General features: G+C 27.4%; 4 protein-coding genes across 7 annotated transcripts in view; 2 read left to right on the plus strand and 2 right to left on the minus strand.

The window, feature by feature from the left end:
* The first annotated feature begins 2,538 nt into the window (after positions 1–2,538).
* Positions 2,539–5,368, plus strand: LOC106784477 (NEDD8-activating enzyme E1 regulatory subunit). Of its 2 annotated transcripts, XM_014744065.1 has the most exons (8): positions 2,539–2,971; positions 3,178–3,342; positions 3,419–3,601; positions 3,696–4,191; positions 4,282–4,415; positions 4,509–4,711; positions 4,839–4,975; positions 5,051–5,368. In XM_014744065.1, exons 1-8 carry the CDS (start codon positions 2,904–2,906, stop codon positions 5,279–5,281), a joined length of 1,617 nt encoding a protein of 538 aa, XP_014599551.1. In that variant the 5' UTR covers positions 2,539–2,903; the 3' UTR covers positions 5,282–5,368. The 2 variants fall into 2 exon arrangements, with proteins under 2 accessions (XP_014599551.1, XP_014599560.1); XM_014744074.1 differs by lacking the exon at positions 2,539–2,971 and having other exon boundaries at positions 3,239–3,342; positions 3,430–3,601.
* Positions 5,369–5,712: 344 nt separating this feature from the next.
* On the minus strand, positions 5,713–9,031 carry LOC106793719. Its single transcript, XM_014760881.1, has 2 exons — positions 8,484–9,031; positions 5,713–6,280 (listed from the first exon to the last, which is right to left on the minus strand). The coding sequence occupies exons 1-2, from the start codon at positions 8,535–8,537 to the stop codon at positions 5,984–5,986; spliced, it is 351 nt and encodes a 116-aa protein (XP_014616367.1). The 5' UTR covers positions 8,538–9,031; the 3' UTR covers positions 5,713–5,983.
* A 534-nt stretch (positions 9,032–9,565) lies between these two features.
* Positions 9,566–17,670, plus strand: LOC106783890 (WD repeat-containing protein 81). Of its 3 annotated transcripts, none has more exons than XM_014742879.1 (21): positions 9,566–10,087; positions 10,163–10,322; positions 10,430–10,685; positions 10,800–10,962; positions 11,067–11,480; positions 11,545–11,745; positions 11,849–11,994; positions 12,068–12,252; positions 12,334–12,914; positions 12,985–13,406; positions 13,504–13,797; positions 13,877–14,037; positions 14,118–14,819; positions 14,894–15,069; positions 15,151–15,449; positions 15,548–15,719; positions 15,788–16,375; positions 16,455–16,748; positions 16,828–16,977; positions 17,070–17,176; positions 17,254–17,670. In XM_014742879.1, the coding sequence occupies exons 1-21, from the start codon at positions 9,866–9,868 to the stop codon at positions 17,321–17,323; spliced, it is 5,763 nt and encodes a 1,920-aa protein (XP_014598365.1). In that variant the 5' UTR covers positions 9,566–9,865; the 3' UTR covers positions 17,324–17,670. The 3 variants fall into 3 exon arrangements, with proteins under 3 accessions (XP_014598365.1, XP_014598374.1, XP_014598355.1); XM_014742888.1 differs by having other exon boundaries at positions 17,070–17,154; positions 17,271–17,670; XM_014742869.1 differs by having other exon boundaries at positions 9,568–10,087; positions 17,271–17,670.
* LOC106783905 (RAD50-interacting protein 1) overlaps positions 17,628–18,089 on the minus strand; it is a 3,977-nt gene continuing 3,515 nt past the window's right edge. The window contains exons 11-12 of the mRNA XM_014742901.1: positions 17,937–18,070; positions 17,628–17,851 (exon numbers count right to left, since the gene is read on the minus strand). Of these exons, the coding sequence (XP_014598387.1) occupies positions 17,668–17,851; positions 17,937–18,070 (318 nt within the window). The 3' untranslated portion in view covers positions 17,628–17,667. The remainder of the gene's footprint in view (positions 17,852–17,936; positions 18,071–18,089) is intronic.

Raw genomic sequence — 18,089 nt, forward strand, 5'->3', positions numbered from 1 at the left:
TCTAATATTTAATATATTATTATTTAATTTATTTTGTACATTTCTTTTTAATTGTAGCTATAATATCTAAGTTGTCAGATGCACTAGTCATTGCCCAAGGAATGTATTTTACTATTTCCTGTTTGACTGTATGCAAGTATTGCATTATTATATACAAATTTCATAATAGTTCACAAGAACGAAATTTAATAAAACAAACTGTTTAAAATAATGAATCTTTGGAAAGATTCTTTAACTTATATAAATTCAGGGTCTTTGTATGTTTATAAAATTATACATTACAAGTATCTCTTATAGTTCTTATGGCCTGTAAACTATTTGTATATACACATACATGCATATATATCATAGAAAAAAACATGAGATTTAAATATGAACATATTTTCCGCAAAGTGTGTTAATGTGTCCTGATTAGGATGTATGTGAATTTTGTAAACACATAAATAATATTAATCCCAATTAATATTTATTAAGTATTATCAAATAAGTTTAAGCACCATCACAGTTGGCCCTATCTATTTACATAATCGTTAGTTTCGATATATCTACATTCCATTTTATAGTAACGATCATCTATATGGTTATACAATTTAAAAATTTTTTCACCATTTAATATAGTACAATTTGATAAAAAGAAAAGCAAGGACAAAGTTCTCTATACGAAAATATTCTGCAATGATCTATGCAATTTATCTTATTATGATGTTCAGTGGCTGTAGTATTTATTTATTTATTTTTTGTATTATTTAATTAAGTTTATTCTTATATTTAAGCTCACACAGTATTAATATGAATGGATACCATAAAATAATACAATACAATGTTATATTTTCATTAGTTTTCAAAGTCTACTCTTAGATCAATATTAATTTATAAAACAAGTGTAATTTTTGTGATACTTTTGAGTTTCTATAAAATACCCTAGAATGAATGATTAATTAAAGAAGTAATGTTGGTAAATTAGATTACATGAACAGATTGTGAATGTGATAATGCTTATTGTGCATAGCAAACTGTTAATAAGTTCACTCCTCTACCTCAGAAACTATACATGATTTGGGATGAAATCTTTATAAATTGTATTATATTATTTTAATTATTTTATTCATATCAGCAACCAAAAAGAAGCTACATAAAATCCGTTTTAACATAATGTAAATATGATGTATAAAATTTGATACCACTATTGTGGTTAAATGCATAAGAATATTTCACATCTGAAAAAAAATTCTAATATGCTTTTAGCATCTACATTGTAAAAATTCTTGTATTAAATACATACATAATTTGTCATCACAAACTATTTGTCTCTTTTAAGTAATTATGAAACAATACTATTTAACAATACTAATATTTAATTTAGTAAAAGCTACTTCTAGAAATTATTATAGCCAAATTATTTATGATGTATATATATATATATTTATTTATTTTACTGAGAGAGATATCATAACATTTATCGAGTGTAGTCAAAAGTAGCTTTTCTAAACTTTTATACAAAAATGTATACAGAATAGATCTATATAAGTTACACAGGGTGTCCTGTAACTAATGATACAAACGAGTAGGGGTGATTTTACATGAAAAACTAATTTTAAGTCGAGAATATATAATAAAATTTTTCATATAAAGTTTTGTTTTCAAGAAAAATAAATTTGAAAATTTGTAAAAGTACGGGTATACTTAGAAAACAAAGCCTTATACGAACGAATTTTATTTTACTTTTTCGATTTAGTTTTTCATGTATCATAGAATCATCCTCGTATGTTTATACCACCAGTTAAGTGCACACGCTGTATATGTATATGTATAGCTAAAGTTATATATATTAAGATTTAATTGTATTATTAAATCAAATCGTAGAAACCCTAAGTTTTATTCGAAATAACTAGGCGTTTTTGGGAAAGCATATAAAAAGAATTTTATTATATAATGAGACTAGTAGTTTTAGAAAATAACGAGGTTATACATGAATCCACAAAAGGCAAATAGTTAAAATATGAGATAGAAATTTGATCCGTTTTTAAATTATGCTTTTCTTTCTACAACAATGCTCGTATTTATCCATTCTTTTTTTTCCTTGTATTTTAAAAACCAATGCTCTGTTAGTCGTACTATTTTATCGGATCTAATCTACAGATCAAATTACAAATGTATACCTTAACTACTCATCTTTTGTAAATTCATATATTACTTAGTTGAAGTATGAAATTCTGATTTCTTTCATATTGAAACAGGTCAGTATAGTTATTTTAGGGTTTAGCTAGTCATTTCACAAATTTACGGATTTCACAAAGTAATGCTATATATGTATATGACTATATAAATAGTAATAACATTAATCATATATACGTACAAATTTGAGAAATATAAATTATTTTTTAATTTTAGTTAATGACATATTATAAGTTATATATAATGAAACATAATAAGTTTATGAAATATTTTATACATACTCCAATACGATTAGTGTTTATGCCACTCAATGACAGTTTTTTGAATATATCATATATAACTCTTTATAAGATGTCGCTACGTGTAGTTTATCGCAATCAGCAATAAAAGAAATGTGTGTTTTCTTTTGAACAAATAAATCGTTGAAAAGTATGGCGTCATATAGTTTATAAACCTGTTTTATGGATTAGTTTCAAGAAATGATATTTTTAATGTACTTCGATGACTGTCTATACATTTTTCATAACTTGAAATACCGAGTGTAAAATACATTAAATTTTTATATAAACATCTTATTAAATTCTTAAGTTCTGAGATTGAAGTGCATGTGTATATGGTTATTTAATGGATTTTCCAAAATCTTATGATTCTTCATAATATATATGAATATTGTATCTATATGCATTGAAAATATTTGAGAAAGAAATAATTTTCAAGAAATTGTCATTATGGCATCACCAGCCCCTAAATCTCCCGAACAATCAGAACGAAATAGAAAATATGATCGACAGTTGAGGTATTTAATAAATAACTGTAAAATTTGTTGAATATTATAAACAAATTTTTCATAATTCATTCAAAATTTGTATTTCTTCCATATTTACGTACATGCACATATAGATACCTAACATACACATATTTCTTATATTTTTCTATTATTGTATACGTTTTATCTTTAGTACTTTCATATATTCATTATATTATGTTTTATCAAATTTTTAGGTTATGGGGAGATCATGGTCAAGCTTATTTAGAAGCGGCACATATTTGTCTTATAAATGCTACTGGATTGGGAACTGAAATTTTAAAATCATTAGTTCTTCCTGGCATTGGTGCATTTACTATTGTGGATGGAAAAAAAATAACAAATGAAGATATTGGAGCAAAGTACGTGACAGATATTTAATGTACATTTAAATTCTATTTTTTTCTTTTTATTTATTCATTGGATTTATCTGTTTAGCTTTTTTCTAGAAGCAGATAGCGTTGGAAAATCAAGGGCTCAAGTTGCGACCCAGATGTTATTAGAGTTAAATCCTGATGTCAGAGGTGATTATATTGATGAAGAACCTCAACAAGTTTTATATAATAGTCCGGATTTTTTAAATAACTTTACAGTAGTAGTTGCTACTTCATTAACAGAAAAGTAAGTATTAAACTAAAAAATTAACTTATTAGATACTTAAATAATCAATGAAAATATTTTTTCTTTCATATAATTTTTATACAAATTTTTCTAGGTGCTTAGTCCTTTTGTCAAGACGACTTTGGGAGTTAAATATTCCCCTAATAGTATGTAGGAGTATAGGCTTTATTGCTTATATGCGAATTCAAGTTAAAGAACATACTATAGTGGAGACACATCCAGATAATGAGACACCAGATTTACGTTTGCATAAACCTTTTGGAACTTTAAAAAAGCACTTAGATTCTATCGATCTTGACACATTGAGCTTCAAAGATCACTCTCATATGCCATATGTTGTTATTTTATATAAGTATTTATCAAAGTGGATTTTGAATCATGGAAGTTTGCCAAAGACTTACAAAGACAAACAACTATTGAGAGAAATGATTAAAAAAGGAATGAGAAAAGATGAACAAGACGTATTAAATACTGAAGAAAATTTTGAAGAAGCGATTAAAGCTGTAAATACATGTATAAGTTGTACTGAAGTTCCTGATAGAGTTAAAAATATTTTAAATGACGAATGTTGTATAAATTTAACAGCAAAGGTATTATTAAAAAAAGTTTTTCTTTTGAACTTACTATCAATTTAAATTCTGCAATAAAAATATTTTAACTGATGACCTAATGTATTTTAGAGCAGTCCATTTTGGATCATTGCTAAAGCAGTAAGAGATTTTGTTGATAATGAAGGTTGTGGTTCGTTACCGTTAAAAGGAACTTTACCAGATATGACAGCTGATACAGAGAAATATGTAACTCTACAGCAAATGTATGACTTTAAACGAATATGATTGATTTATATAGTGTTTTTGAATAATTACATAATGTCTATAATATTAATCTTGGTTTCATCTACTTTTAGTTACCACAAGCAAGCATTAGCTGATGTAGAAGCAGTGTGGAGACGCACACTACAATTGCTACAACAGCTAGGTAAATCTTCAGATTCAATATCTGAGAAAGACGTTAAATTATTTTGTAAATATGCTGTAGATATTTATGTAGAGAGAGGAACTTGTATAGCTGATGAATATGATCCTAAAATTATTAATACCAATAATATAGGTAAGCAACAAAGAAGAAAAATATATATGTATAGCTTTTATATATGTTTTTATCTTTAACTTTTTTAAGATATCACTTGTGATATACAAGAATATATTAGATGTAATCATTATATGTACTTTTTTAGTGGACAATTTGGAGAATCCTGAAAGTTTAATGGTGTATTATGTTGTACTTAGAGGAGTTGAAAAGTTTCAAACAGAATATAATTCATATCCGGGTGAGTTTGATGATCAAGTCGAGCCTGATATTGTGAAATTAAAGGTATGTAACATTATTTTAATTCAGCATAGGATATAATATATTACAAGAAAAAATGCAATATTAATTATATTATAGGCTTGTATTACAAAATTGTTGAGTGAATGGGGGTGTGGATCGTTGGCAAAAGATGATTACGTTCATGAATTTTGTCGATTTGGTGGCGCTGAATTACACTCGGTTTCTGCATTTTTGGGTGGATTGGCTGCTCAAGAAACTATTAAATTTATTACGAAACAGTATAAACCTCTTCATAACACTTTTATTTATGATGCTGTGACATCAAATTCTAGTACATTTTTTGTTTAGAAATAATTATTTTAAACACACGCATATACATATACATAAATATACATCTGTATTAATTGAAGAATACAGTTTTGTAGTTAAGTGTTACCTTTATGCTTTAATTGTCACCAGACACGCGCATTTAAAAAATTTTTAAATAAAAAAATAAAAAAACTAAAAAAAAATTTTTAAATTTTTTTTTTTTTTTTTTTTTTTTTTAAGAATTGATGAAAATATATTTAAATATAAATTTACTATTAAATTAACTAATTTTACAAGAACAGATATTATTGAGAAGTATCTATGTATATATATATTTTTTTAATACATCAATTAAAAGTATTCAATTTTCTCTAAAATTATATTTTGATTTAAAATTTGTATTTTGTTATTATGGGAAAATATATCTAACTCGAAAAAATCATATCTAATTATTATTTCTATATTTCAAAGATATTATACGTTTGTTTATAGCTATAATTATAAAAAGTAATTTCAAAATCATTGCAAATTACTGATTATGAATATTATATTAAAATCTAATGATTAGATAAGTATATATATAAATATATCAAATAATTATTTCTAATAATCAATATATACAGTCAAATTATACATCAGATTAATCTTTTTTTTGATCGTATGAATTAAGTATTTTTTGTACAAAAAACCTAAATCAATTTAGATTTTGTCCATGCTGTTCATGTTCCCATATATTGTTCATCAGAATATCTGATATTGTGCTAGTAACGCATAAATCATTATCCAGAAAATTAATGTAACAATAATAGAAACAAGAAATATAGTTTTGAGTTCATGCCAGGGATTTTCTGGTACACCATGGGTTCTCCAGTTTTTGCAACCACTATTTTGACATGGTATACTTCCTGGTTGCACAACTGTCAATGTTGCGACACTCTGTGTCGGTGCGACCACGTCCATTTCTTTTAATTCCATTGCATTGGTATTCTGAACATTTGTTTTAATACTTTCAAATATTGACGAATTATTGTTGTTTATCTGTAAAAAGAAGAATAATAAATATTTCCCTAATATTCGTTAGTACGTAGCTAAATACATATTTTGTCTATAAATTCTTTATTTTTTTTGCGGAAGACTATAAAAAAGGGGTTAAAATAAGTTTTATTTATAGAATTATAGGCATTACATTAAACGCCTAAGCTATTTTTAGTTTAGAAAAAATGTTAAATTTTTTTTTCTTTTTTTTATATATAGACTATAATTAAAAATAGAAAACAAGTAAGAGAGATATGCAAACAAGTTTTTTTTCAATAACGATATTACGTGAATAGCTATACAAGAATATAATTTGTAATGATTATCTAAGAATCATAAATAAAAGGAGGAAATAGGATTACGTGGGTATCTGGAATTGGTTTTTTTCGAGGAAGAAATTCTTCAGGAATTGGTGTCGGTTGATAAATCGAAGTCATTATTTTCGTCGGGTCAAAATATGGGTAATCCCACGCAGTTTTAGATGACGACATAATTATTAACTGTAAATAAAGTTCTATTTCAACGAAGAAATCAATTTACAAATCGATTTAAAAGTTAAATAATTATTATGCATTAGTGCGTCATTGAATAAATTTTACAGTAAGAATACAATGGAAAGTATTTTTATCAAGAAAGACATTTAAAATTATGATGTGTAACGTCAGCAGTGTAGTCTTAGGATTTCACATATTTCTATTATTTGCAATTTGCATTAAAATTTCGCGAACGATAGATATGCCAATTTTATAACTTAAAACTGCTAATACCTTGAAATATCATTAAATATTACTTGAAAGGCTTATTATGTTCACTAGAACTAGGAATATAATCTCCGAAGATCGGTAAAAATTCGATAGGTATTCATTTGTAAGATCTATTACGATGTCAAAATGAAATCGATCTTTTTTTGTTCAACGCTATATTTTTTCTTATGCGTTATCATTTTATTTTGCCTATATAAAGAATAAATTTACATTTCGAAAAAAGAAAAAGAGAAGATTAGAACCTTTTTATATTTTTTTACATTACATCATTTATATATTCGGTATAACTATTATCAATAAATAATGTTAAAAATAAACCGATCTATTAATTTTAATATTTAATCGAAAGTTTTTTATCGTTTTATTCGAGGAAATATACATTCATATCTTTTTTAAACATGTGTATACGAGTTCATAAAAAAATGAGATAAATCATAATAGATACATCTTGTCCTCTATGTTATATGTCTTCACGTACCTATATCACATTTTAATAAAAAAGAAAAAAAAACACGATAATAATCTCCATTAAATCCTCCATTAATTTACCGATCACGTAGTAATTACTCAAACGGTAGAGATAAATATCGATTGATATTATAATCACATTTTTATTACATTAGAATCATAACGATGTTCACATTTTTTTCAGAAATTTTATTTGTTTTATAGTTTGAAGATTTAGATCAATTTACTGTAGTCACGAAAAACATTATCGAATTACAGATATAAAATGTACTTATAACTAAAAAAATTAAATTAAAAAATTTGATTATAAGCTGTGATCACTGTGATTGGAAAACTAAAATTCTTTAGTTGAGAGCAACTGTTAGCAGTCTAATAATTCTTATCTGCCTCGACCTCTGGTACCTCTTTATCAATTATGTTTTTTTTTAGACGTATGTGTATTGGATTAAATATAGATAAATATTAAGTTTCCGTAATATAGGTTTTTTTTTATAAACGCGTAAAGGTTTCAACTGAAAACAACAAATCAATTAGAGATCAGCCGGTTGACAATAAAGGAAGTAAATTCGTTTAAAAGTTGCGCGTTCGCGATAACGTTATTATAAATAAGATTGTACCGTTTAATTTTTGCACCTGAATCGAACGCTTGTTCCAAAACGATTGAATCTAATTGGTTTTCCTTCGTCGTAACGATGCGTTCACGATAAAATATTCATGGTAGAAATATTTATTCATCTAACATATGTGAATTCCCTGTTTGTTGTGACCTTGTGGCGTGTAGCCATGCATAGCACACACATTTATATAAATTGCTTTATAAACATCTGGTATAATCATTAATCATAAGAATATTATTCTATTACGATTTTAAAAATAATTTAATCATAGGATATATTATTTCCAAAATATAAATAAAAACAGGAAAAAAAAAAAAAATTAAATAGAAATAAATATTAAATATATGTCGATCTTACCTGTTGCGGATGCCAGGTACGTTTAAAAAAAGTCCTGAAACACTTCATTTTCATTCCAGAGAATTAGTCCATTATTGCGTAAATTATTTACAACATTGTTTATGGCCTTTATTTGAATATTATTAATTTATTTTTACATTAAACTTTTAAAACGTGAATATCGATTAGGATCATAAATTAGTTGCCTCAATGATTTACACGATTTTCTTATTATTACTTCACTATCATTATATTCAAAATTATCTCGTTATATAAGAATATCGCAAAAGGCTTTCATTAACCAATATCCTTTACTCTTACTATTCGTTTACTGAATCGTACAACCTGTTGAATACCACATATTACAAAATCATTGTTGTGAAAATCTTGATCCTTTTCTTTTCGTTTTATTGACGCAATATATACAATGCAATACTTTGATCACTTCTTTTGAACAGGTTTTTATCATCGTGTTTTTTAAATTTCCCGCTTTTTTGTTTAAATTGTAAGGAACGCGGTCATTGAACGTTTAATTCACAATTAGCGAAGTAACTTCAATTTATGAAATTTTATATTTGAAGTACATATAGAATCGAAATATTAACAATAATAATTACGTTGAAATCGAGTTTAATAATGTTTTTAGTTTCTTAAATTGTGATTATACACGCTAAATGGACACGTTAACTTTTCGAGTATATATTGAATCCTTTAATGACATTCCATGCCGCGCCTTAGATTGTGAAAGTTCTATATATACGATATATTGAAAAATTCGAAATTTCTTAAAAGAACGTAAGGGGTATCGTTTTCTGTAGATACGTTACTGATTGTCTTTTGACAGAATATAATTCCAGTTTCTACCAGCGTTGGCGCTGTAATATGTTTCTTGTAAACTGACAACAAAATTCATAAAATGCATAATTATCGCGGGTAAATTATGTAACTAATCAAAAACATGACTGTAATGTATACTTCATACAATTTATTTTCTTGCACAATATTATAATTTGCTATTGTATTAGAGTTGAGAAAAGACATTCAGTTTCTTTATCTTTTCCTTTTTATATATATTAATAGCGTATTTTTTATTTAATTATTCGAATAATTTTTATTTTGTGTATCTATCGATAATGAGATCGATCGATATATGACAACTCGAACGGATAAAATCGAATATGAATATAAACGTCCATGAACCATAAAAAACGAACGGCTAAAACGACATTAACCTTTTCTTACGATCAGCTGTCTTTGACATTAGATCCTATGAAAACATTAGTAAATAAAAATGTGAATTATAAGTTTTTATATAAAAAGAGTGAGATAGAAGAAAATAATAATTATTCATGATGATTGAATAATACGAAAATGAATGAAATAACAATTGTACTATAAAAGAAATGGAAATGGAGGTGATTAAGGCAGAATTTGATGTGCCAATAAAATATATGAAAGTTATAGATAATAGAATTAGTTTGACAGTACATCGAAATTGGTTGGCAAGTTTTTTTAATACTGGACCAATATCGTTTATCACTCATGATAAACTCACATTGGATGAAATTGCAGCACAACCTACGTTAGAAGAATTGGGATCTGACTGGACTAGAATTTATGCAAAAGTATTTTTATTAATTTCTTTTTTACTTCTTTTAGATTTCATTAAACAAAGTTATTAATGTTTATTTCTATTTTAGGTCTATATAAAACAGTATAAAAATGCTATTCCTCTTCCTAGAGGAAGACGTACAATTAATACCAAAACTCAAACAGAACTGACTTTCTCGCAGTTATTACATTATCTTTCAGAAACTAACTATCGGAATTTATGGAAAGAATCTTATAAAAAATATTATAGTATGTTCTTTTAAATAAAATTATTTTTTATATCTTTAGTCTATAATTGTTATTTTGATATTATTTTTGTAAGGATTTAAGAAATATAAATTTTTATTTTTGAGCAGATCCATGGAGTACTATTGAACAGAAAGAACAATCTATTGTAACTTTGAATACAACTGATGTAACTATTCTGCAAGAAGTAATAGCACGAGTATATGGTTGCAGTTTAATACATGTACAAGATAAAATAGTTTATTCAGTATCATCTGGCCTAACAACCGAATCTCATTGCAATCTTCTTCCAGCACTTTTTGCTGTCGAAACAATTAATGCTTTCATAATTTTTTATGAACAAACTGCAAAATATTCTCTCAGAGAGTAAGTACTTATACAACGATATTTACATAATTTAAAGCAATAAGTGTTTTAATAATTTATAAAATTGTCACATTTATCTTTTACAATTATTATTTAATGGAATATAAATTTCAGATGTGTAATGTATAGCCCAGCAGCCTTGAGTACAAGTCATGGAAAACCATTGTTTTTAATTTATCAACTATTGAGATTATCTAGAGATTTACATGATCTTGGATTAGTATTAGGTGAAGTGACACTTAGTGATATTTTGCTTATGGAAAATTTTACTATTCAGGTGAAATTATATCTTTATTTAATGCATTATCATTTTATTCGAGTGTATTACCATTTATTAAAAGCTATACTATAAAAGCAATAATTAAATTTATATTTATATAGGTAATACCAAAGTTAAGTGATAATATCTATTTAAAGCCAAAACTAGATTGTATAAATTTTACTACCACTGAAACAAATAAAGAAAAAAATCACAATTTGTATAGTAAAAAACGTGATTTAAATTTATATAAAAATATACAATATGGTAGTCCTGAATTTGGCATAAATGAGAGTATTGAGAAGTTATGTGAAATGTGGGTGTACAACAACATCAGTAACTTTGACTATTTAACTGCTCTTAACAATCTGGCAGGTAGAAAGTATGGTGATCCTAGTTGTCACCATGTTATGCCTTGGGTAACAGATTTTACATCAAGATGCGGTGGTAATTGGAGAGATTTAACAAAATCCAAGTTTCGATTAAACAAAGGAGATAGACAATTAGATCTTACATTTGATTCACAATCCACTGAGGTAAATAAAACGTATAAATATTAATTTCTTTGAAAGAAATATAAAAGAAAACATATATTTTTAGGTAGGACATCATGTATCGGATGTATTATCGGAAATTACATATTATGTGTACCTTTCTCGTCGTTATGATAAATCTGTTCTTTGCAAACACGTACGACCATTGTGGGTACCAGGAGAATATCCTGCATCGATTCAAAGACTACATGATTGGAGTCCAGATGAATGTATTCCTCAATTTTTTATCGATGCAAGTGTTTTTAAGGTAAATTTATAAAAATTCAACTTTTCACAATAATATTTGAACAAATATCAATAAAATATAACTATGTCATTATTTTATAAACATGATGTTGTATCTTTTACAGTCCATTCATGAAGATTTACCAGATTTAGAAATACCAGCTTGGGCGACTTCTCCAGAAGATTTTATCCAAAAACATAGAGAAGCTTTAGAAAGTTTTTATGTATCAGAAAGATTACATCATTGGATAGATCTAACATTTGGTTACAAGTAAATATCTTTATATTCTTATAATTATTATACGCATTACGAGATTTTTAGTAAATAATATATATTCCAATAGATTGTCTGGTTCTGCAGCGATAAAATCAAAAAATGTTTGTTTACAACTTGTTGATAATCATACCACCTTAACAAATTCTGGTATTGTGCAACTATTTACTCAACCTCATCCACAAAAAATTATGCCGTCCCCATATTGGGGTAAAGTACCTCCTCGTTTACGTTCATCTTTATTAATTAGCAAAAGTAAGTATTTTATATTTTTTAATAAATGGCTTAATTTTTATATAATAAATGATTGATAATAAAAATAATAAATATTAATAGGAACAGATACATCTGGAGGTAAAACTAGTGACGATGAAGGCCATAGTTCTGGATTAGAAGAAGAAGAACTTCCAGTAACAATATCAAATACATCACGATCATCGCCTCTAGCCTTAAGTCGATTTTTAAGTCGTTCTCGAGGTTCTCTTCTTACAGTAGAAGATAATACTAAATCAGACAAAACTTCAAATCAAATGATAATTCTTCCAAAGGATTACAATCCTGTTGCAGCTATACAGCATGTAGAAACAATGCATACCTTCATAAATAAAATTGGTCATAAGGTTTATAAGCCTGTAATAGGTTCACAAGATTTGCCTATAAATTATAAACAGATTGTAGCCAGTGGCCGCATAAAGGAACAGCAAATATTAGGCTGCTTAATTGTTGAAATATTTCTTTCTGGTAAATTTCGAGCTACATGGAATATTGAGAAATTATCTTTTGCACTAAGATTAAGTGCATGCTTGAATGTTATAAAATTATCTGCAGATAGCTTACCAAAGTGCATAAGAAATGCTGTAGCTTTACTTCTGCAAGTTGATGTAGTACCAAAAAGTTATAATATAGAAAGTACAGAAGTGAGTATTAAAATATTTTAAGTTTAATTTCTTGAGCAACATTACGTTTTATATATCCTTTTTTATTTAGATAAATGAGTTGTCCTTCCGATATCCAACTATTACACACATGGGTCTGCCACCACCATCTGCTCATCAATTTTTGCAGCCTATACTTTCTGGTAGTCTATTCCCATTTTCTAAATATTGCCAATATTTATATAATGTAGTTGAGATGATACAGGAATACAATAGTTTAGTCCGTGAACTAAACCTTGTATTAAAATTTGAAGAGGATCCAGATTTTGTAATTAAGACAAAAATAAAATATCTTTGTAAAATTAGTGAATGTAAAGTGAAAGCAGTAGCAAGAGAATTAGAACAATTATTACCACATATTGGTGCTGCTAAAGAAGGTAGTTTACAATTAATAGTACCGCATATACAGCAACTTATGAAAGAACCATACAGTGCAGTATTAACTACTTGGCATCTTTTCGATCCTATTGCTAAGTAAGCATAATTTTTGTAAATTAGTAGTATAATGTTTTTGGTAATGTGTAAATTGATAACAATTTTATACTAAATTTGATAAATATATATTTTCTAGGGCATTGGGTCCAAAAGAAACAGCAGATTTGTTTCTTTTACCTATAATGAAATTGTATGAAAATGGCTCTGTTATGGACAGTTCACCACATGCAGATATACTACATCCTGGAACACTTGTGAAATTTCGAACAACATTATTATATCATAGAAATTTTTTGCTAATACTGATGGTCAGATTAGGATTGCGACGTTTCTTAGATAATTTTATTACGTCACTTGTAGAAGCAGTAGGGGGTTATCGGGATTATGTTCAAGGATCGTGTATAAGTGTGCATAGAACAGGAAATTTGAAGTAAGTGTTTTACTATAATTTTAATTTTAAAGAGTGATAAAAGATAATTTATTAATTATTATAATAATTATATAAAAAGGAGTTGTGATCTAAGTGGAACATGTGGTGACATTGAAGGCGTTTTATCACCATTAGATGAAGATTCTTCTGCAGATTCAGAACATAATATATCATCTTCACCTGCACCTGCAATCAGTGATTATTCTCAAACCAAATCTGCAATTGACAATGATGCTGAAGGTACTTTTTTTGTAAATATTTAATTATCAGTTTTTATTCTGTTAATGATGATATGAAATAAATATTGAATTATTTTATAGAAATGTTTGCCATGGAAACAGAAGGAAATGCATGGAATTTTCTGAGTAGCAGTCGTTCATATAACATTGATTTACATATAGATTTAAATTTAAATCTTAATGATGATTTGAATGAAGAAGAAAACAAAATATCCCCACCTAGTTCAACTAAATCACCAACAATTCCAATACCAAAACATTCAGGAAGTGGAAAACTTATGATAGAAGTTAATAGCATAGGGTGTGATGTTGGAAGTAAAACTTCTAATGAAGATATCTCTTATAATGAAACACCTGGAGCTATATATTTTGGTAGTAATGTTTCTGACAATGCTTGTTATACATATCTCGAAGAACCGAATCCTGTTACTGTTAATCAAACTACCTTAACGGATGATAAGTCTAATACAGCAGGGCTAAATAATACTCATAATGAATATGATCAGGCATATCAAAGATCTGCAAGAAATGAATGTACAGTATCAGAGATAAGTGCTGAGTCTGTTATATGGTTGTCTCATCGTCTTGGACCTGTACTTACAGCTCGATATTTATCACGAAATTTATTAAGAATGCTTACTTTATGTTATGCTGGTAAAGAAAATTTAACACCTTCAAATGATGTTATATTAACGTCTGTTCAAGGAATTGATTGGAACAAGAAGATTTTAGTAGGTGATGATAACGCTGCCAAAGTATTAGATTGTTTAACTGCTATTGCAGGTTTGTAAAAGAACATATTGCAATAACAGATTGCAAACTGACATATACATTAATTGGAACATCTCTTTTGATAGGATTATATGGAGAACAGATTATACTTCTGCAATATTTTGCTCATATGGCAGAACTTTTAACATTATGTAAAAGAAAATTGACACAAAATTTAGAAGGTGGACTCCTTTCTTGTTTAGCCCTACTCAATCATATCACGCAATACTTAAGTGATTCTGCCTTAATGGATGCACTTCATGTAAAGTATATTTTATGATGTAATTAAGAATGAGATTTATTATTATGTTATTAATATGTTATTTTTTATATTAACATATAGGAATCTATTGTTAAGACGATTTTGCATCCTACTGTTCGTATATTATCTACTACGAGATTTACTTTTCCTAATGGAGTTATTGCCCGTACAGCTTTAGCTGATAAATGTTTAGAAGCTATGATCATGTTAAGTTTAAGATTAGGTAGCGCTGTTACAAAAAACCACTTAGCAGTACCAATACAACGGTTTTTCCTTGCATTTGATAAATCATTCAGTCAAAATATTAAGGTAGAAGGTCTGTCAGATGATCTTGGATTAAAAGATTTAAGTTATAGCCACGCGAGCAACAGTGGCGTAAGGTAAAATATTTTATCTTTTTTAATATTTATTGGTAACAATTACAAGAAATAAAATTGTAACGAATTGTTATATGCATTTGTGATATGCTTTTTTATAGAATAAAAACTTCTAACGAAGATACAAGTCATTGCAGTCCTCAAGATTGGAATGTTATTGAAACTTGTATTTCTGGTTCTCCTCTGATATGGGATGGTTTTAATGTAGAGGCTGAATCTTATTCTCCACCAGTCATAGACAATACAAATTTACCAGATCCTCAGAGAAATAAAGTAATTACATAAATGTTTTGCACTCTTTACAACCAGACAAATTTTGTTACTCTTGAGTATTTTTTTAGGCATTTGAAGAGTTAAAAGAAGTATTTACTACAGAATTTGCACATAAAGCATACATGCTATTTTACAAATGTATGAGTTCTGAAGCAATGGAACACATTCTTAAAAATCATCAGCATATACGTAATCTTTGCCACGAATATGAACAAGAAACGCGATTGTCTTCACCTAATGTTGGTACGGAACATTATGGTGCATCATGTCTAGTAGATTATAGTATTTCAGAAAGCATAGAATCTTTGGACAAGGATGTAAATAGTTTTGGGAATATATCTGTAGTAGGAAATAGGTTTGAAATACAGAAAGATGACAGTCGATCTCAATCAACATCTGACACAACTATTTGTCCAAATAAGGAAATTTCTTCTTCATCTAGTGGAAGACAGTTACGTGGAAATTGGTTAGCATATTGGGAACATGAAATTGGAAGACCTGACAAAGAAACAGCATTTAATATAAAACAGATAAAACTCCAAAGTTTTGGTGGACATAATAATAGTATCAGATGCTTATACGTTTTAGATAATGAAAATAGTTTTATGAGTGGAAGTAGAGATAAAACTGTTAAATTGTGGAGTTTAAGAAGTCAAGCAAGTATATTTATTTATTGAATATACTTTATACTCATTAATTTTATATGTTATTAACATTTATGAATTTATTATATAGGGTGATGGAAGTACAGTTTCATCATGTCAGTACACATACACTGGTCATAAAAAATCTATTCTTGCATTGACATTCCTAGAATCTTTAAGATATGCGATTACTTGTGATGGTGCCATTCACTGTTGGGATCCTTTCATGGGTTCTTTATTGGGATGTCCAGAAAATAATCGACTAGCACCTATAAATACCTTAGCTGCAGGTCCTTCTCCATCAACTAATTTGTTTGTTGGAACGACTGATATTACCTTAAGAGTTATTGATTGTAGAACATTCCAATATGTCAATGAGATGAAAGTTAGTGTTGTGATAACCAAATCATATATAAATATTTTTTTCTTTATACATATATGAATAAAGTCATTTTAAATTGTAGGTGTTAACAAATCCTACTGGTTTGATCAGATGCATTGCAGTTGCACCTAGTGGTCATTGGATTGCATTAGGTCAAGCATCTGGCTTTTTAACTATTTTAGATATTAGGACCGGCCTTATTATTGCATCTTGGAAAGGGCATGAATGCGAGGTAATTTTTACATAATATATCCTCATCAATATTATTTACTAAAATTTTATTATGGTAATTTTTTATATTTTTAATATATTTTTTTATTACAGATATTGCAATTGCAAGCTGTGAATGAAACTACTATAATTAGTTCTTCATTAGATCAAACTATTGCAGTGTGGAGTGCAATGGATGGTAAACTGAAATTTCATATGAAGTAAATATATATATTTCAATATCGTTGAAATTTCAAAAATATATTAGGAAATAATATTATATATTATTAAATATAAGTTTTTATACGTTTTTAGAGGTACTACTGAACCAGTTCATTGCATGGCAACTTATGAACGAGGATTGGTAATAGGAACAACCGCAAATCGGATAGGAGTTTATACTTCTATAGATGCGAATGCTCCATTTTCTTCATCAAAGCTCAAATCCGATGCCTTTAAAGGAGTCCTTACTGCTATTTCCATACTTCCTCTTAATCGATTATTACTGCTAGGTGCAGATAATGGAGGGATAATATTATTGTGTTGATCTTAGTAACATTGAATAACATTGTCGAGATATTACACCCAACTATATAGAGAAAGGCTGAATAAATGTCAAAGATGCAAGAATATAAAAAATAATTGATATTAAAAATTTAGATCTATATAACAAATATACTTTTTACAAGAGATATTAAATAAAACATATTTATTATTCATAGATCACATCTGTTCTTGATTGAATTATTTTTATAGCAACATCGGGAGACATTTTATGAACACCAACATCTGCGAGTATTTCCTTTGCTGTATCTTCATCACTTGCATTGAGTGCATCTAAAAGTAACATTGCAGATCCTACTAATATATTAAGTAAAACACAAGCCTCTTTGATTCTGAAAAATAATTAATTATTTATTTAATTTTTTCTATATCTAAATATATTTTTAGCATATCTTGAAAATTCATAAGCAAACTTACAATGGGAAAAACGATTCTGGTTTGTTTATATATAAGCCAAAAAGGGGGAATAAATTTCTAAAAATATCATATTGTAATTGTTCTGCACCTCCTGTATTAAAATGATTTACCAAAACAACCTCCTCTAAGAGAAACTATAAATTAAATATATCT

The sequence above is a fragment of the Polistes canadensis genome, unplaced genomic scaffold (assembly GCF_001313835.1).
Source record: "Polistes canadensis isolate GaletaPanama2010 unplaced genomic scaffold, ASM131383v1 scaffold_1, whole genome shotgun sequence".
NCBI classification, from domain to species: domain Eukaryota; kingdom Metazoa; phylum Arthropoda; class Insecta; order Hymenoptera; family Vespidae; genus Polistes; species Polistes canadensis.